Below are 21,714 nucleotides of genomic sequence, written 5' to 3' on the forward strand. Positions count from 1 at the left end.
GGAGATTTAAACAGGAATGGAGAGTTACTAAAGATTTCAAGAGGGTATCAAGTAATCACCACTTGAGAAGGCAGTGTCTGTTTTGTTCAATTCTAAGAAAGTACCTCACATTTCGTTGTCCTCAGTAAATAGTGATGAGTTTAAAAGGGGAATTTTTTCAAAAATTAGTGTCATGACTATAGATAGAACTAGAGCACAGAAAATACAAGTAAGAAAATTATTATAGTGCTCCTTTGCTCTAACCCCAGCCTACTGTTTAGCAGATTGTTCGCAGTCACTGCTGCCATGTGCTGCCCAGTGTTCTTTCTAGGCTGACTGCTGTTCTTCCTTTGGCTATGAACCCTCCTCTAACTCAAAAATTTGTCCAACACCCCAGTGACAAAAATTAGCAGCTATCAGCTTTCATCTAGCTAGGGGGAATGAAGTTAAATAGAATGTGTGATCATAGTGGATGGGAGAAAAAGAAGAATATTCTTTGCTTCACTTCAACTCCAAGCCAGGAACTTTGTTGCTAATTCCACATCCTGCCACTGCTAATTCCACACTACTATCTTCTCAGGGGTAAGTAACAGCTAAATGCTGCACTAACTATGCAGGGAAATGCCCAATAAATAATATGTATGCCTGGATAACAGGGTTGGGAAGAACTAAAATTGCGTTTGAGATTCTGCTGGAATAGAGGTGGTATAACAAAGAGGTAGGCTGAGAAAAACTAGACACTAACAATGGGTATAGAAATTAAACAATAATCAACATAAGAAAACACGTAACACCCAAAACCTCACAATCTTAACATTTATATAATCAGAGTCCAATTAATCTTACCTTACAAGAGTAAAGTCTGAGAGTATTTGAAATAAATTATAGAAAATTCAGTTGCTATTGGGATACATGGATAACTAGTATAAGAAGTTATAAATTCATTTACTGAAATAATCTTCTGAACTGTCCCTCATCTAGGACAGATGAAAGCAACAGACTACCAAAATATTAAGTCACTTATGTTATACCTTGGTATACCAAACTAGATATGGTTCTACTTTGCAATACATTCACTCTCAAATATTATCTACTAGGAAAAGAAGTAAAAAACAAAATGAGTTGATTCGAAAACCTCTCAGCAATTAGTATCTAGGGAAAGCATATCCAACTCCCATAGAGTGAAATGTTGGGCCTCACCTTATAAAAATATAAGTCATCATGTAAGGAATCCTTCTGGTTCAGAGCAATGACTTTAAAGCAAAAAAGAAGTTAGTGACCTTTCCTTAGAGAGATGACGATAATTATAATCCTACCTACTCTAGCCCACGTAGAGGGTCTGATATTCTGACAAAAAGCAGAGCCAATATTCTGATTAAAAGCTTATCAGAATGAAGCCTATAATCCCAGTACTTTGGAAGGCTGAGGCAGGTGGATCACTTTGAGCTCAGGAGTTTGAGACCAGCCTAGGAAACATGGCGAAACTCTGTCTCTACAAAAAAATACAAAAATTAGCCAAGTGTTGATGGCTCACGCCTGTAATCCCAGCTACTTGGGAGGCTGAGGTGCAAGAATTGCTTGGTCCAAGAAGCAGAGGTTGCAGTGAACTGAGATCGCACCACTGCACTCCAGCCTGGGCAACAGAGCGAGACCCTGTCTCAAAACAAAAGTTTATCAGAATGAAACATCACATTTTATCTAAAGAAATTAAGTAGATCTAGGTATCAGGGAACACTTATGGAAAGCCCTAAATGCTCTGTAAAATTCAGAAATGGATAGCGGGATTTCAGACTACCAATGATTAATAGTTAAGATGAGTGCCCATGAACAGGTGAAGCAATAAAAAAAGAAAAGATAGCTGAGGCATCTTTATTGAGGAGTAACAGCAGAACTACGTAACACCAAAGCTTTTTTCAAACAGCAGAACTACGTAACACCAAAGCTTTTTTCAAATGCTCTAAGTCTGTGCTGTTCAATACAGGAACTACATGTGGGTACCGACCACTTAAAATGTGGCTAGTTCAAGTTAAGATGTGCTATAAATATAAAATATACCCTGATTTTGAATACTTCATATAAAAAAACACTTTACAGTGCAATTCTAGATTAGCCATGTTTAATTTCGTCTGACTATTTTAATGTTTTCGTTGAATTTAATATTGTTTGTTCCTTTAGTATTAATTTCCTCTTGGGTACATCTTCTTCGACAAGATGATTTTAAGGTGAAAAACAGTGACAGCTTACCAGACTGTCCAAAAAAGAGAATGACCCAAATTTCTAGGCAGAGGCTTGAGCCGGCAGGATTGTTCCACCCAATGGTAACCAGGCTCTCTTCCTGTTATCTCTGGCAAAAGGGTTACAGAGTAAGAAAGAAACACTATGTACACATGGAACAGGATTTGACCAATAGTTTAAATCTATCAAACATAATAATATGCTTTGTTTCAGGATTTACTCAATTACAAGTGTTAAAACTTTAAAAAGTGACATAAACATTGTTCACTATGATTTATTCAAGTTTATCCTTTCTCAGTAATCTTTAGATATTTAAATTCACTCTGTTGGGAGGATCACACATACATGGACTCCAATTTACCACCAGAAAATCCACACACCTTTCTCACTAGGATGAAATGAAATAGTACCATTACTTTTTATGCAATACCATAACAGATTTCAAAAGGCACTAGAATTCTCATATTATAAACACTAATACCATCCAGAAACAGTCTATGGTCCTATCAGAAAACTTGAAGAAAATGTGGTTTTAGGAAGTTGAGAATTTCAAAACACAGAACATAACAGTTTTACAAGCTCACACTAACTCAAATACACAGAATACAGTAATACTGACTGAGAAAACCAACTGTACTATTCCAATATTAAAAGACTATTAGCTTAAAAAAAAGGATTAGACTCAGCACAGTTAAAAATAAAATAGATTTTTGGGACCCAACATTTCCTACAGATTAAAACATTACTCAAGTCAGAATTCTTTGGCACATAGCAATTCAAGGTTATATAGCATTCTCAGTTAAATTACCTTAGTGCCTGACAACCAATGGAAGAAATGGAATCAATGGAAGGTATCTCAAACAGTTTAAGGAGAACTTTTGGGTTAAGATGCTTTAATTTGAGAGTGACATCTGAAAGTGCATCAGTTATCCATTCAAACATCTCTAGGAGTTTACTAAGCAAAAGGCATTATACTAAATGTAGGAGATGAGATGGTGAACAAGCTACGATATCTGACCATTACAGAGTTTACACTCTGGTAGTTTTGTAAAAGAATAAAAGTGGGATCTTCATCAGTATTTCACTGCCTGTTTCCCGTGCTCCAAATCAAGACATTTCCTCCTTCTCCTATTTGTATTTGGAGGGAAAGTGACAAGGATAGAGAAACAAGGCAGAAAACAGATTTGCATGTATCAACTGAATCAAAATTATTTTCCTTATCTCTTTCCCTGTAAAGCTGAACTCCTTAAAGAGAGAGGCTGAAAACTATTCCTTCCTATCCCTAGCACCCAGTGCTTATCTGCTGCTCTACTGCATCAGAACCAAGCTAATCTCTTTTTCTACCATAAACCAGTATCAAGAAGAAATGAAGATTAAAACAACAAAGGTCAATCTTTCCAGTGTTTCTTTTTGCAAAAATAAGCACATACCTATATTCCATATAAGTATTTTAAAAGCTATAAAGTAATATACATCTTCTTTAAGGAAAAGCATGCAGTTCCATAAAGCTAGTTTCCTTTCACCATCGTTAGTGTATCTCCCTCACCTTGCAATCACATCCAGAGGCAACCACTGTCATAAGTTTGGGTAAATGAGATCACATTATACACATCATTCTGAAATGAACTTTTCCTTACATTTAGGAGGTATCTCCATATTCATACACATCAAAAGGTAGCATGGTATAGTGGACTCTGAAGCCAGACAACTTAGGTTCCAATCCTACCTTCAAATCTTGGCTCTGCTATTTACTAGCTATGAGAGTGAGGAGGTTATTTACCCCTCTATGCTTCAGTATTCCCATATGCAAAATGAATATGATGATAGTACCTCTTTCTGACTTTTCATGAGGATTACAACAGTTAAAATTCATAAAGGGCTTAAAACAATACAGAACCTGGACATAGAAAGTACAAAGTGTTTCTCAAATTGAAATAAATACTAATTAATAATAGCCTAAATATAGATCTAGGTAATTCTCCATTGTATAATTATATCTTCTTTATTCATGCCTTCCTACTGACAGGCATTTAGATTATTTTTTCCACATGAATATCCATGTACATTCCTCCTTGGGCAAGTGTTCAAGTTTCTCTAGACTAACACCTTGAATAGTAATTAACTGCTAGATAATAGAGTATGCACATTTTCAACTGTATAACATCCCATCCTAAGCTTTGCAATCTAATGGGTGAAAATTGATAGCTCATATGTTTTCAACTGCACTTCCCTACAAATGAGACTAAGCATCTTTCCAGTTCATTAGCCATTCCAATTCCGTTTCCTCTGCTGCTAATTGCCTTTATATCCATTGTTCATTTTATATGTATCATCTTATTCTTTTGATCTTTATATAGTCTGGACACAAATCCACCGAATATTAAAGACATTGTGTGTGTCTCCTCCTAGGTATGTCATGTATCTTTTAGTTTGGTTTATGATGTCTTTTTTTTTTTTTTTCCGAGCACAGGCTGGAGGGTGGTGGCACAATCTCGGCTCACTGCAACCTCCGCCTCCTGGATTCAAGCGATTCTAGTGTCTCAGGTTTCTGAGTAGCTGGGACTACAGGCACGTGCCACCATGCCTGGCTAATTTTTGTATTTTTTGTACAGACAGGGTTTCACCATGTGGATCAGGCTGGTCTTGCACTCCTGACCTCAAGTGAACCTGCCTTGGTCTCCCCAGATTGCTGGGATTACAGGTGTGAATTACCAAGCCCAGCCTGATGTCTTCTATTAAACTCAAGTTTTTCTTTTTGAGGCAGCAAAATCATTTACCCTTAATGTCTTTATCCTTGATGGTTCATTCTTCTTTTCCTGACTTGTTAAAGATCTTCCATATCCTAAAGTTGCATACTCATCTATATTATCCTTTTTCTAAAAAATAGTTTTTCACGTGTATTATTTAATTCAACTGGAATTTATTTTCACATATTGCTTGAAGCAGAGATCTAGTTTTCCCCCCATCTAGAAAACCAATTTGAGAGTCTATTTTTTCTCTCCTTACTGCCAGGGAGTAGCCTTTACCAATGTTCCAAATATGTATGAATCCATTTCTGAACTCTCTCTTTTATTAGTTTGTCTTTTCCTGTACTAATACTATACTTCAAGTGCCATAATTTTTTTAACAGAGGTACTTACGTAAAGCACACAAATACTGAATGTACAGCTTGACCTTTAAAAACATATACTCCTGTGTGATTCAGCTCAGGCCAAACTATTAACATTCCTCATGCTCCAGGAGGCTCCCTCATGATCCCTCCCAATCAGTACCATGCTTCCAAGATGACCACAATTCTCATCTCTATCACTATAGATTATTTCTACTTGTTTTTGAGCTTCCTGTAAATGAAACCGTACAATATGTATTCCTTGTGTCTCACTAATTTCATTCAACATTAAGTCTGGGAGAGATTTATCCCATGTTATGCATAGCAGTTTGTTCTTTGTCATTGTATGTAGTATTTAAATCTAAATAGCATAATTTTTATTTCTATTTTTTGAGACGGAGTGTCGTTCTTATCACCCAGGTTGGAGTGCAATGGCACGATCTCGGCTCACTGCGACCTCCACCTCCCAGGTTCAAGCGATTCTCCCACCTCAGTCTCCCAAGTAGCTGGGATTACAGGCACATGCCACCATGCCCAGCTAATTTTTGTAGTAGAGATGGGGTTTCACTATGGTGGCCAAGCTGGTCCTGACCTCAGGTGATCCACCCGCCTCCGCCTCCCAAAGTGCTGAGATTACAGGCATGAGCCACCATGCCCGGGGCTAAATACCATAATTTTTAAATTCATCTTGACATCCAACAGAGCAAGTTCCTCCTCATTCTTTTTCTTCTTCCAAAACTATCTTGGTTATTCTTGAACCTTTAATTTTGCACATGAAGGTCATTTTCCACACACATAAAAAAATCATACTGAGATTTTTGTCTGAAACAACATAAAATTCACAAAGCAATTTTTCAGTAATATTTACTACTAAATAAATTTTAACTTCCCACCCAAAAATATAGTATATCCTGCCTTTTATTCATGTCTAATTTTATGTCCTTCAATAAAATGTTGGGTACTTTATAGAATTTCATATGAAGGAGATATTTTTTATTTTTTAATTGGCTACTGCTAGTTTGAATGCTGACCTTGTATCCAGCAATGTTGAATTCTTTTATTAATACAAACAGTACGTTCATTTCTTTTAACATTTCTAGGAAGAATCTCATCTCATTTCTCTTCCTTTACAATCCTTTTGGATTTTCTTTCTTTTTTGTTTATTGATAGAGATATATCTGTCTTATACTTGGCTTTAATGAGAATGTTTCTGAAGTTTCACTATTAAGCATGATGCTTGCTATTTGAAAGGTAGCCTTTACTGTAAGAAAAAAAGTTCATTTCTGTTCATAGTGTAAGAGTGGTTTTTTAAAACTTTAATGGGTATTGAGTTTTAACATATAGTTTTACCAAATTTATCTAGAATTTTTTCCTAAATTTTCTTATAAATTAAATTGATAGTTTTCAAATATTGAACTATCCTAAACTCCTATCCCAATTAAAATTGTTATGTCTGTGTTCATAAGTAAAACTGAATGTAGTATACTTTCCCTTGTATAGTCTTTCCATTCTAGATTTAAATGCTAAACTTGCCAGATAAACAGGTAAAGTAACTTTCCCTCTTTTTCTGTTCTCTGAGTCAATTTGTATAAGATTGGGATTAGCTGTTCCCCAAAAGCAATATCTAAAATTATAATTACAAATATCATCATTAAAACGATCCCTTCATACTTGAGATGCTGAGGTGGGAGAATTGCTTGAGGCTAGGAGTTTGAAGCTGCAGTACACTATGATCATGCCTGTGAATAGCCACTGCACTACAGCCTCAACAGCACAGCAAGACCCCATCTCTAACAAAACCAACCAAAAAAAAAAACCTATTCCTTCTGACACCACTTCACACAAACTAGAAAGGCAATAATTAAAAAGATAGATAATGAAAAGCATTGGTGACATTACAGAAAAATGTGAACCTTTGTACACTGCTAGTGGGAAAATAAAATGATGCAGCCACTTTGGAAAACAGTCTTGCAGTTCCTCAAAAGTTTAAACACGGAGTATCACATGACCCGGCAATTTCACTCCTAGGTATATATAGTCAGCGCTCCATATCCATGGATTCAACCAACTGCAGATTGAAAATATTCGGGGGGAAAAGTTGTGTCTATACTATGTACAGACTTTTTTCCCTTGTCATTATTCTCTAAGCAATATGTAGTATAACAACTATTTACAGAGCACTTGGGTTATATTAGATATTACAAGTAATCTAGAGATCATGTAATGCATATAGAAGAATGTATACAGGTTATATGCAAATACTGTGGCATTTTTATGTCAGAGACTTAAAGCATCTGAGGGAGGTCCTGGAAACAACACAGGACTGTAACAGTTCACAGAAGGACTATTCATAATAACCAAAAAGTGCAAAACAATACAAACATCCATCAACTGATAAATGAATAAACAAAATGTGGTATATCCACATACAATGATGTATTATTTGGCTATAAAAAAGAATGAAGTGTACTGACATATGCTACAATGTGGATAAACCTTAAAAGCATGCTAAGGGAAAGAAATCAACCCCTCCCAAAACACATACTGTATAATTCCATTTTATGAAGTGTCCGGAACAGGCCAATCTATAGAAATAAGAGGTAGATTAGTAGATGCCTAAGGATAGAGGGGGTTAGGAGAGATGAAAATGTTCTAAAAATGACTATAGTAATTCTTGGCAAAACTCTGTAAAAATACTAAAACCTACTGAATTGTACATTTTAACCAGGTAAGTAATATGGTATGTGAATATCTCAATAAGTTGTTATTAAAAACAAAAACACCTATTCCTCTTGGGGAAATTTATTACAGCTTCAATTTCTTTAATGGTTTTTGGTTTCTTTTTCTTGTACAGACAAATTTGAAAAAAAAAATTTACTAGAAAATGAAACTCTCATTTTTAAAATTTATATACATATAAATTATTAACGATTTCTTATAATTTTAAAAATCACCATTATAGTTGTACTGATACCTCTTTTTTAAATTTGACTATTAGTCTCATCTGTTTTTCTTGGGTATTTCCAGAATCAACTGAAAATAATCAGTTTTGACTGATCGCGACATTGTTTTTATTGCTGCTGCTTATTTTCTTTCTCTTTTGAGACAGAGTCTCGCTCTGTCACCCAGGCTGGAGTGCAGTGGCGCGATCTCAGCTCACTGCAACCTCCACCTCCCAGATTCAAGCAATTCTCTGCCTCAGCCTCCCGAGTAGCTGAAATTACAGGCGCCTGTCACCACACCTGGCTAATTTTTGTATTTTTAGTAGAGACAGGGTTTCACCATCTTGGCCAGGCTGGTCTTGAACTCCTGACCTCGTAATCCACCTGCCTCGGCCTCCCAAAGTGCTGGGATCACAGACATGAACCACCGCGCCCGGCAATTGCTGATTATTTTCTAGTTATATTTTCATTTTTATTATTTCCTCTTCTTTCTTTGGCTCTACTCTTTTAGTTTTTTAAATTGAACAGCTGACTCATTTATTTCCAATCTTTCAATCTAATACATTCATTAAAGATGATGGCCGGGCGCGGTGGCTCAAGCCTGTAATTCCAGCACTTTGGGAGGCCGAGACGGGTGGATCATGAGGTCAGGAGATCGAGACCACCCTGGCTAAAACGGTAAAACCCCGTCTCTACTAAAAAAAAATACAAAAAACTAGCCGGGCGCGGTGGCGGGCGCCTGTAGTCCCAGCTACTCGGGAGGCTGAGGCAGGAGAATGGCGTAAACCCGGGAGGCGGAGCTTGCAGTGAGCTGAGATCCGGCCACTGCACTCCAGCCTGGGCGACAGAGCGAGACTCTTGTCTCAAAAAAAAAAAAAAAAAAAAAAAAAAAGGATGACAACTTTATCCCCAAGTACCATTTTTTGTGCATCCCTCAAATTTTGATACTTTTGTTGTGATTTAGTTCTAATCATTTTGTAATTTCCATTTTGTATTTTAATTCTTGAAAATTCTTAATCATTTTTCCTTTAAAATTGCTTCTCCACTATTTTGTGTATGCGCTCTTCTAAAACTCCAATTAGATCTGTATGGGAACTGCTCAATCTATCCTCTGTCATCTTTTCTTCCATATTTTTCACCTCTTCATTTCTCTGCATTTCTCTGTGCTTGTCCGGAGAAGTACTCATTTCTTTCTTCAAATTAGTAACTTCTCTCTTTAGCTGTGTCAAATCTTCTACTGTTTTACCCATTTATTGAGTTATTTTATTACAAGCTATATTTTTCAAGATTTTAATTGGTTATTTTACATAAATATTTATTGTTTCTGAAGTAACTGTTTTTGTTCAATTATAATGCAATATGCTCTTAAAAAAAAAAAAAAGTAATGTCTGGCCGGGTGCAGTGACTCACACCTGTAATCCCAGCACTCTGGGAGGCTGAGGAGGGCAGATCACCTGAAGTCAGGAGTTCGAGACCAGCCTGGCCAACATGGCGAAAACCCATTTCTACTAAAAATACAAAAATTAACTGGACGTGGTGGTACGTACCTGTAGACCTACCACTCACAAGGCTGAGACTGGAGAATCGCTTGAACCCAGGAGGCAGAGGTTGCAGTGAGCCAAGATCACGCCACTGCACTCCAGGCTGGGCGACAGAGTAAGACTCTGTATTTAAAAAACAAAAACTAAAACAAAAAAGTAACTGACAAATTTTAAGCTAAAACACCTTAGGCAAAATGTTCTTTGAAAAGTTCTCCATTATAAAGCTCTTCTTTAATGACAAAAAAAAAAAAAAATCACTTTTTAGGAATTCTCTTGGCTGCTCTTCTGCCAAATGTTATCCCACTGTGCCTACCTGCTTCAAGGCATGAAAAGTTCTATTATTCCCATTTTAGAATTAGAGAAACTGAAGCACAAAGTTCTTTTTAAAACACTTTCTCCCCAACTTTTTTTAAAATTTCAAAGCTATAGAAAAGTTGAAAGTACAGTGACCCATATACCTTCTACCTAGATTCAAAATTGTTAACATTTACAACTTTTGCTTTACCTTTTTTTCTCTCTCTCCATATACATGCACACACCATACCCAAATTTCCACACATTTTTTTTTTTTCTGAACCCACTCCTGAGCCCAACATGATACTTCACTTGGAATATTTCAATATATTTCTCCATATTTCAATAACACTCTCAATATAATGACCATATCATTCATACCAAAGAAACTATGAGATTGAACAGAATTGTACAAAGACATGCAGCAGTAGATTCAAAACTAGTATTTAAGTCATCTGACTAAATGTTCTTTATCTTGGCTTGTCTAATGATTGGACAAACTGCTTTCTGATGATTATTTAGAAGAGGCAATCTGTCAAAGAGCATTTCCTTCCTTCATTTCTGAAAAAAAGCAATAATCTAAGATATTCAAACTGCAAAAATCAAAAAATCAAGGATACTGTATTTCCAGTTTGTTTTCTAACACTAAATCTTTAACGGAAGCCACTCTATACTCTCAAAACTATACACTTTTTTTATATGCCACAAGATAAATTATATTAAATAATTAGAATTTCACTTTACCAGTTTTTAAAGGGAAAAATTGTTTTTAAGAAAAAAATACAGTACAAATAAGATTGATGAGGCAAATGAATCTGCTTCATAGATTTAAAAAACTGGTAAGTGTAGGCCTGGCGCAGTGGCTCACACCTGTAATCCCAGCACTTTGGGAGGCCGAGGCAGGCAGATCACAAGGTCAGGAGATCAAGACCATCCTGGCTAACACGGTGAAACCCCGTCTCTACTAAAATTACAAAAATTAGCTGGGCGTGGTGGCGGGCGCCTGTAGTCCCAGCTACTTGGGAGGCTGAGGCAGGAGAATGGCAGGAACCCAGGAGGCGGAGCTTGCAGTGAGCCAAGATCACGCCACTGCACTCCAGCCTGGGCGACAGAGCAAGACTCCGTCTCGAACAAACAAAACAAAACAAATAAACAAAAAACTGGTAGGTGTATTCATGAATCTATAAGAAAAGCTAATGTTTCAGTGGGGATGATTTAATCTCAGTCACTGATGTTAGGAACTAGTAAGATAAACCATAAACATCTTTTAAAAAATCTTAAAAAAAAGGCAAACTATGTTTGCTCTCAAAGGACCTAAAAACTCAGTTTAAGAGTTGCATACTTTTATTATACAACATACCTGTGTAAAAAATAAAATAATTTTTTTTAAAAAAGAGCTGTGTATTTTTTTAAAATAGCAATATGGCCAGGCGTTGTGGCTCATGCCTGTAATCCTAGCACTTTGGGAGGCCAAGGCAGGCAGATCACTTGAGGTCAGAAGTTCAAAACCTGGCCAACATGGTGAAATCCTGTCTCTACTAAAAATACAAAAAAGTTAGGCAGGTGTGGGGGCAGATGCTTGTAATCCCAGCTACTTGGGAGGCTGAGGCAAGGGAATTGCTTGAACCTGGGAGCAATCGTGAGCGGAGATCACGCCACTGCACTCTAGCCTGGGCGACAGAGTGAGACTGTCTCAAGAAATAAAAAATAAAAATTAAATTAAATTTAAATTTAAATTAAAAAATGGCAATATAACCTAAAGCTAATATTTAATGGCTAAACTGTATCATTCAGCTAACCATAACCACAAAAACATTTAAGATCAATCTACAGCCAAATACTAGCCAATAAGGGTATTAACTGGGTGCTGCTAAGGCACTGTATTAAGTAAATTCCATGAATTAATACAATCTTACAGATATCCCACTTTTCTACTGAAGAATTGGAGATAACAAAGATACTAGCATAAAAGGACTGATAAAAGGGGTAAGACTTGCCTCAACTTTAAAGTACAGAAATCAGAACTGAGAGAAGTTTACCTGAAGAAAGTCAGAAACCACAAACCAAGTGTAAATATAACTATCCAGGTAAGAACAAACAAAAGTTTCAAACTGAAGAAATTAAGGCTGGATAAACAGGATGGAATTGGTATAGTAGCAGGCCTCAAGTATCCAGAAAACGGATGAAAGTTTTGTAAAACAGCTATAAGCAGGACACCACTACAAGCTCTTTATATTTAAAATGCCTTTTTAGAAACAGTAACCTAGTAATAATGCAAAATGAGTGGGAGAAAAATGAGAAGCAAGAAACTAATTATATAGTAACATTTACAAATATCAATTCAGTAAGTTATTTGGTACCTGAGGAAATCAGAGAGCTGAAACTGAACCAGTTCTGCTACACTTCACATCAAGTCTTTTCATTACACATAAGGAAGTGGTAAATATAACTGCAACATATCCTATATCATTTTTCAAATATATTTTTCAATGAAGTTCAAGATATATTGAAAACTGTCATTAAGAAGTGCTAGTCAAAAAAAAAAAATAGTGCTAGTCAGGCCAGGAGTGGTGGCTCACACCTGTAATCCCAACACTTTGGGAGGCCAAGGTGGGCAGATCATTTGAGCTCATGAGTTCCAGACCAGCCTGGGCAACATGGCAACACTCCATCTCTATAAAAAATAAAAAAATTAGTTGAGCATGGTGGTATGCAACTGTAGTCCCAGCTACTTAGGAGGCTGAAGTAGGAGGCTGGCTTATGCCCAGGAGGTAGAAGTTGCAGTAGGCCAAGATCACACCACTGCACTCTAGCCTGGGCGATAGAGCCAGATTTGTCTCGAAAGAAAAAAAAAGTGCTAGTCAATTAAACTATCAATTAAACTATCCTTGCTGGTTAGTACTACTGTGCCAAAAGAAATTCACCAAATATGACATCTCCATAAATTTGACCGTGTAAATATTTACTTCAAAAAAGCAATATCATAAAGAAATGTATAAAAGAATTCAACGTTTAGCTTCCCTATATTGCTTTAGAACAACTACACCATTTACCAAAAGGCAGTAAATGTGTAAATTTTTTTGAGACGGAGTTTTACTCTTGTTGTCCAGGCTGGAGTGCAATGGCACAAGCTCAGCCCACCACAACCTCCGCCTCCCAGGTTCAAGCAATTCTCCTGCCTCAGCCTCCCAAGCAGCTGGGATTACAGGCATGCACCACCATGCCCGGCTAATTTTCTATTTTTTGTAGAGACAGAGTTTCTCCATGTTAGTCAGGCTGTTCTTGAACTCCCGACCTCAGGTGATCCACCCACCTTGGCCTCCGAAAGTACTGGGATTATAAGCGTGAGTCACCAACCCTGGTTGAGTAAATGTATAATCTTTTAGAAGCAGCTATTATGTAAATAAGATACTTTAAAATTAATGTCATACTTTTTACTCATACACCCATTAATAGCTCAGTATTTACTGTCCATACAATACTTTCCATAACCCACATCAAACATACAAAAAGAAGCTATCCCAAATAACTTTCTTTCTTTTCAATTAAATTCCTTCTCAAGGGACAAAATTTGGGGGAAAAAAAAAAATCTCAAGTTTGTGAAAACTAGATTACTTACCAGTAACTTGAGTTATCCTATTGGGTCTTTTCCCTCACAGATCCACCTCTCTTGCCCTTCTGTCCAGCATGAGAATCTTCCTGATGGGCATCCACTGGAACTGAGGGGGCATGCAGTACAGACGTATATGTAAGAAAGTTTGGGGGAGGGGATTTGGGAGATGCTAGAGACATGCTTCAGTGCACTTGCTTACCTTCCTGAAATTGGAAATTTCAACGGTTCCTTGGTCTTCGAGGCACTCACAATAACTTCAAACAATGTGGATCTGTGGAGATTACCCAATAGGAGAACTCCAGTTACTGGTAAGTGATCCAGCTTTTTCTTCTCTATCAGAATAAGAAGATTATTTCATTTTATTTGATATTATAATTACATGTAGAACTACAGGGGAAAGCGTAAATTCACTAGATAACTATATATGCATATATCAAAGTAAATATGGAAACAATTTGCTAAATATGTCAGGGGAAACTTCTGACATTATCAGAAACATAAGGAAAAGAAAATCATTAGAATGGTTTCATTTTAAAACATCTACTATAATGGCTGCTGTATTTTAATATACAAAAATATCAGCCACCAGGCTATTTCATTTTGCTAGAACAATATCATTATATTTTATATTAGTACAAGAATAGTTGGTCAAAATCTATCATTTCTTAACTAGCCACTGTCATTAACATTCACTAGATTTTTGGTATGGAAGCCACCACGGTGGACTAACAATATGTTAGAATTCAGATAAAATGCATCGATACAATTCCCATTTTATCACTCAAGTCTTAACCAGGCCAGGAGTGGTGGCTCATGCCTGTAATCCCAGCACTTTGGGAGGCTGAGGCAAGAAGATCACCTGAGATCCAGAGTTCGAGACCAACCTGTCCAATATGGCAAAACCTCATCTGTACTGAAAATACTAAAATTAGATGGACAGGGTGGTGCACGACTGTCATCCCAGCTACTCGGGTGGCTGAGGCACGAGAACTGCTTGAACCTGGGAAGCAGAGGTTGCAGTGAGCGGAGATCGTGCCACTTCACTTTAGCCTGGATGACAGAGCGAGACTCTGTCTCAAAAAAAAAGAAAAGAAAAAAGAAAGTCGTCCGGGCGCCGTGGCTCATGCCTGTAATCCCAGCACTTTTGGAGGCCAAGGCAGATGGATCACCTGAGGTTGGGAGTTCGAGACCAGCCTCACCAACATGGTAAAACCCCATCTCTGCTAGAAATACAAAAAGCAGCCAGGCGTGGTGGCATGCGCCTGTAATCCCAGCTACTCGGAAGGCTGAGGCAGAAGAATTGCTTGAACTCAGGACGTGGAGGTTGCAACGAGCCAAGTCATGTCATTGCACTCCAGCCTGGGCAACAGAGGGAGACTCTGTCTCCAAAAAAAAGAAAAGAAAAAAGAAAAAAAAAAAAAGTCAGCCAGACACGGTGGCTCGCACCTGTGATCCCAGCACTTTGGGAGGCCAAGGCGGGCGGATCACCTGAGGTTAGGAGTTCGAGACTAGCCTGACTAACATGGTGAAACCCCATCTCTACTAAAAATACAAAAATTAGCCGGGCGTAGTGGCAGATGCCTAAAATCCCAGCTACTCAGGAGGCTGAGGCAGAAGAATAGCTTGAACCCAGAAGGCGGAGGTTGCAATGAGCCAAGATCGTGCTTGGGAAACACAGCAAGATTTCATCTCAAAAAAAAAAGTCTTTAACCACGTGTCACCTATTAACACACCAACCACAAACACATAAACGTATGCCAGTCATTGATATTAATAATGTTAATTTTAAACACTTGTACAAAAGAAATATAGCAAATTTTTAAATAAACTTTTAAAATAATTGCCTAAAAATGGCCAACATTGATATAAAAACTATTTCTAGTCAAAAGAAAAAAATCCCTCCAAAAGAAATTTCTTCAAGCTCACATGAAGACATTATATTACCTTTAACTGAATACATATTAATCAATATATATTCATCATATTCATTTTAATGTGCCACAGCAGTGATGACTTCTAACACTAGTAACTACACTAGCAGGTACTAGATACAGATATATTTTAATACCCTTTACAATCATGCTTCTAAATAATCACCTCCTTCCTTCAAGAAACTTACGATTTCATGATTCTTCATTCTATGGAAACAAAGAAAGTGTATAGCTTTTCCTTTAAGAATAGTCTGGTAACTAACCACTGAATAAATGAAAGAAAACAAACAAACAAAAAAAAGGGATAAAATGGTCTGTAAAATCATTCTACAAAATCAAATTCAAAATGTAATTCTAACAAAAATCTTATATTTCAATCCTGTTATGAGGTCATATTTGTATTTGTTAGGGTTGACAACACACCTGTCAAGATTGTCAAGATCTGTGCTAGATTCTTACTTAAATTTAAGATACAAATTGCCTTGGGTAAATGCAAGCATTTTTCTATAAATTTGAATTAAGTATAACAGTAATAAATTCATTCACTTTTAAATGACCCATTCAAACAGGCGTACTACACAGACCTCCATTTCTAATTGGAATAAATATCAGAAAAGGGTCATCTAAGTCTAGACTCCTAGTCACTGGAGTAAGTACATAGCACAAAGGTCTTATATGTTTATAGTGATAAAACAGATCAAGGAGCAATAATGCAAATATTTTATCCTAATGGTATAAGCTAATATAAAAGATGTCATTAAGAGGCTTGGCACTGTGGCTCACGCCTGTAATCCCAGCACTCTGGGAGTCCAAGGCGGGCCTTTCTTTCACTGTCCAGACATCTTGCTTTGGGGTGAACAAGGTGTCACGTTCTGAGCCTATAGAAAAGATAAGCCCACATAGCAATAAACTGATGTCTCTGGCCAACAGCCAGATGCCTGAGGCCTGACAACAGACCTGTGAGTTAATGTGGAAGCAGGTGTTCTAAGGTCTGCTGACAACCACATGAGTGAACCTGCAAATGGATCTTTCCTCAGTTGAGCCCTAAGATGACTGCAGGCTTCTGAGAGAAAAGGTGGGAAAAAGAACAAAATTCTATTATATTATTTAAATTAATCTTACCAGATTTTGAAGGCTTACATTACTTTTCAAGTCAATTCTTAATAGCCATCTCTAAAGTGAGTAATTTCTGTATAAAACTGATTTTATAAAACAATAACAAATTTTTCTAACATCACAAATTTCAATTGTCTCAAGCCAACTTGAGTGGCTCCAAATGTCTCATTTTCCTTCCTTAGGGAAAGTCATCCTTTTTTATTTCCATTGAATAAATAACTTTTTAAAATAGAAATTCCTCTTTTACATTTCAACATATTCATGCAAATCGTTCTGCTTTAATATAGTTAATTTCATTATCATTTTAAAAGTACAAATAAAACCATAAGTACTGAAATGCCATACCTTAAAAAGTCTTCATTGTGTGTATATTAATGACTTTTTTATGGAAACATAAAAGTATTAGTAACAGTAAGGAAGAAACTCATTTTCTTTTATCTAATCTCAAAATATTAATGCCCCATTATCTTTCACCTAACTAGAAGAATAGCCCAATTAGTCTTTCTATTTATACATTACTGCAGGCTGCCAGTCCATTCTCCTTACAGAAGCCACAGAGCATTTCTGCACTTAAATTCATTAAATGGCTTCTCGTTACACTTCCAATAAAATCTCAATGTCACATCATTTACGACTAAATTGTGATCTGACATTTTACTCAGTTGTTCACCTTCATCTGATGCCACTCACCCTCTGCCTCACTATGCACTAGTCTTTGCTCAAGGTAAAACAAACTAACCAAAGGGCTTCCAACTTGCTGTTAACCATAACTCTTTCACAAATACCTCCTCTTATCCCTTTTTTTGAGATAGGGTTTGGCTTTTGCCCAGGCTGGAGTGCAGTGGCACAATCTCAGCTCACTGCAACCTCCCCTTATTGGGCTCAAGCCATTCTCTTAACTCAGCCTTCCAAGTAGCTGGGAAACCAGGCGCATGCTACCATGCCCGGCTAATTTTTGTACTTTTTGTAGAGACAGGGTTTTGCCACGTTGCCCAGGCTGGTCTCGAACTCCTGAGCTCAAGTGATCCAATGGCCTCAGCCTCCCAAAGTGCTGGGATTACAGGTGTGAGCCGCCATGCCCAGCCTCCTCTTATCCATCTGCTGATTAAATGCCACCCACTCACAGAAGCCTCTCCTCTTCACCTATTTCAAGTAATTCCTGTCATTGCCACAGTTTGCAATCATTTTTTCTTTTTGTATTTTTTGTTTGCAACTTAAATTCCATGAGGGCTGGCCGGGCACAGTAGCTCACGCCTGTAATTCCAGCACTTTGGGAGGCTGAGGCGGGTGGATCACTTGAGGTCGAGAGTTCAAGACCAGCCTGGCCAACATGGTAAAACCCCTTCCCTACTAAAAATACAAAAATTAACCAGGTGTGGTGGCTGGCGCCTGCAGTCCCAGCTACTCAGGAAGCTGAGGCAGGAGAATCGTTTGAACCTGGGAGGCAGAGGTTGCAGTGAGCTGAGATGGCACCAATGCACTGCAGCCTGGGCAACAGAGCATGACTCCTCCATCTTAAATAAATAAATTAAATTAATAAACAAATTTCATGAGGGTAAAGATGTGTCTTGTTCTCCTTTGTAACTCCATTACCTAGCCCAACACCTGCCTCAAAATAGCATTTTAATGTTTAATGGTTAATTAAAATATTTGTGAAATTCAAAAGCCACTCACTGATTTTTAGTTCTAGAGTCTTTCTAGACTCTATAGACTCTAGAATAAGAAAGAGTATTCCTTTCTTATTTTGCCTATGTTCTAAATAACTTTGCTATTCAGCACTCCTAAAACCTGAATCTTTAGGCATTGTAAATCATATGAAATCCACTGTAGGCTGGGTGCAATGGCTAACACCTGTAATTCCAGCATTTTGGGAGGCTGAGGTGGGAGGATCGCAAGAGCCCAGGAGTTCGAGACCAGCCTAGGTAACATAGTGAGACCTCATATCTATAAAAAATTGAAATAAAAAAAGAAAAAAAAATCCAGTGTACTTCACAGATAGCTGTTACTTTATAGAACAAATGAAGTTTTAAAAGAAGTTCTATGATTTGCTTGGTTAACCAATCATTAAAGAATGCTATGATTCATTCCTCCTAAAAACAGAAAATAAGGGTTTCTTGAAGCTACACATATTCCCTCACAATTAAGTATGCAATCTCCCAGGAGTTTTCAAAGCTACCATACAGTGGCCGGGCGCAGTGGCTCACACCGGTAATCCTAGCACTTTGGGAGGCTGAGGCGGGCGGATCACCTGAGGTCAGGAGTTCAAGACAGCCTGGCCAACATGGCGAAACCCTGTCTCTACTAAAAACACCTAAAAAAAATTAGCCAGGCATGGTGGCGCCTGTAGTCCTAACTACTTCGGAGGCTGAAGCAGGAGAATCACTTGAAACCAGGAGGCAGAGGTTGCAGTGAGCCAAGATTGCGCCACTGCACTCCAGCAGCCTAGGCTACAGAGTGAGATTCCCTCTCAAAAAATAAATAAAGTTACTGTACATTTACTTACCACTTAAATTCTTGACACCAAGAAGGACCCAATGTTTTGGGATTTTTGTTGTTGTTAATTCTATCACATTTTGCAGCTATAATCTAAAGTGATCGTTAGAGGCAGAGACTTAAAGATATTACTAGATAATTATATCCTCAGGAAACAAAGTTAGTTACTAACATAATTTTACTCATCTTCCTATCTACCAATAATTAACCTCCTTTATTTAGCCTATAAATATAAATCAGAATTATTGTAACATGAAAAGCTGAGGACAAGCACTATGCAGAATTATTATCTTGTTACAACTTAAAAATACAAATCTAAATGCCAGACCTACTAAAACAAATATTACATGGAACTTGAGAGAAAAATTAAGATTCTGTCTGATGAAAGTAAAAGCCACTGGACGTGGCTAAACACACCCCCGTCTTTTTGAAAATATCCTCTTCCTTCTGTTTCTGTATTGTTATACTCTCCTGGGTTTCTTACTCCCTATTAATTTTCTTTTCCTTCTCCATTTCTTTCTTCTTCTTTGTGGGATGCTCTTCTCCTACCACTGTAAAAAAATAAAGATGTTCCTCAAAAGTCTCTCCTAGGTCTCTTTTCTCATGGTATGCAATCTATTCCCTCCCTCATCTGTCTTACCCGCTCCTACAGCTTCAACTCAAATCATGTGTACTAATGACTATCGAATATGTATTTACAGCCCTTTCCTCCTTCCTAAGCCTTACCCAACATATCCAAACTGCTTCACAGATCTTCCCTCTCAGATTTTCCCCCAGGCACCCCAAATTCAACCAATCTATAGGTAAACTATTACCTTCCCCTAAACCTGTCTTCCTATTTGCTATCTCAGCGAGAACACACACCACTCACTCAACTGCTTAAGCCAGAATCCTGACATTCATCCTTGATACCTCCCCTTCACTACAACCCAACTTCCTCCCTCCCACAACCATATCCAATCAACCATCAAGTCCTACAGATCTCTCCTAAACACATCTATACATTCATTTCTCTCTCCTATCTGGCATTCCCCTTGTTCAGGACATTAGTGCCTCTTGCCTAGACTATTAAAATGGCTGCCACTAAATGGTTTCTCTGCCTCTAGTTAAGATTCAGCAAGTAAGCAAGCATGACACAAGAGAGAATAAAATCTATCAGCTGTGGTTTCCATCATGCATTATATTGACGGTAAAAGAAAACATTTTTAAAACTGCTGATAATTGAACATGCAGGTAGCTCAGACTGACGTAAGTTCTTCTATCCAGTAAAATAGGTATAATTAAACATATTCCAACTAACTCACAAAATTATGAAATTACATAAATATTCCTTAAAAAAACAAGAAGTGGAAAGCAGTTTAAAGCAGCAACAGAATCAGATATATAGCAAAGGGCCTTTCGCAGTTCATTTAAGTGTTATCAGTACCTACACAAGGCATTGTGATAGGCATTGAGAATTTTTAAAATATTATTACAATTATCCTTATTATTAACTAAGAAATGTGCTAAATTCATTTCATCACTTATATTTAATTACGACCAAAAAACCACATGAATATGAATGTCAAGGAGGGGATTTAAACTGAAATGTGATAATGGACTAATGGTATGGCCCTCAGGAAGGAAAGAAACGAATACAAAATATTTTCAATACACTGTGTAAATACATCATCACTTTTAGCATAGAATGCTTTAAGAGTAATTGAGAGGACATTCATTCTGACCTAGAGACAAGGGAATGCTTAGCCTTCAGAGATGAAGCCTGAATGATCATAAAGACCATGAAATTGTGGAGGATGGGGAAGTGGAGGGCCGAAGAAACAGCATAATATATAAAAGGGCACAGTGGCCTAAAACAGACCACGACCATGCTCAGACAATCCCAACCCTGAAAACAGATGTATTCTTTAACTATGGAAAACAGTAAAAAAATTCTGCTTTTACCTGCTTAATTCTTAAGTCTATATATACTGCTTACTCCTATTACACTACCAGAGTACTTTCTAGACGTTAAAACTTACTGGTAAGGTCCAAATTTTTATGTGACAGTCTACATCAGGCCACTAGGAAACACACACACACACACAGATGATTATCAATCTCATCAAGGCTTAGGTATTTCATGGTATTTGAGATTACTGCAGTTATAAAGCTGGGTGCACACAATTACCAACCACAGTGATATGCATTTATACATTTCCCTTTTTGACTTACGAATATGGTTTGTCTGCTTTTAACTGTTGTATCTGCATGACTGTTAGTATATCTGAGTATCTACACTTGCAAAAATGTTATTGCCTATTTTACTGCATAAAATGGCCTATGAATTTTTCTGTTTTTATCTGTTTCTCAAATAAATCCCCTTTTTAAAATCTATGTGTCTTTTAAAAAATGTACTATTTTTTCCAGAATACATTTTTGGGATTTTGACCTTTTAGGATTGTGATTTGGGGGATTTTAG

The 21,714-nt window shown here is 37.2% G+C and overlaps 1 protein-coding gene across 26 annotated transcripts in view; it reads right to left on the bottom strand.

The window, feature by feature from the left end:
- YAF2 (YY1 associated factor 2) overlaps nt 1–21,714 on the bottom strand; it is a 78,061-nt gene that overhangs the window by 38,955 nt on the left and 17,392 nt on the right. For 5 of the 26 annotated variants that reach the window (XR_012420137.1, XR_012420143.1, XR_012420139.1 and 2 more), the window contains exons 4-5: nt 13,913–14,045; nt 13,720–13,819 (exon numbers count right to left, since the gene is read on the bottom strand). The exons of 2 other annotated variants lie outside the window; for them this stretch is intronic. Coding sequence is in view for 10 of the 24 variants with exons in the window: in XM_065524037.1 (XP_065380109.1) it covers nt 13,913–14,045; nt 15,811–15,850 (173 nt within the window). In the remaining 14 variants the exon portion in view is untranslated. Of the gene's footprint in view, nt 1–1,179; nt 1,233–2,223; nt 2,324–5,992; nt 6,146–7,868; nt 7,909–13,719; nt 13,820–13,912; nt 14,046–15,810; nt 15,866–16,601; nt 16,703–17,187; nt 19,805–21,714 lie in introns of those variants that run through there. 19 more of the 26 variants (XR_012420140.1, XR_012420138.1, XM_065524044.1 and 16 more) reach the window with 15 other exon arrangements.

Source organism: Macaca fascicularis, chromosome 11, assembly GCF_037993035.2.
Source record: "Macaca fascicularis isolate 582-1 chromosome 11, T2T-MFA8v1.1".
NCBI lineage: Eukaryota > Metazoa > Chordata > Mammalia > Primates > Cercopithecidae > Macaca > Macaca fascicularis.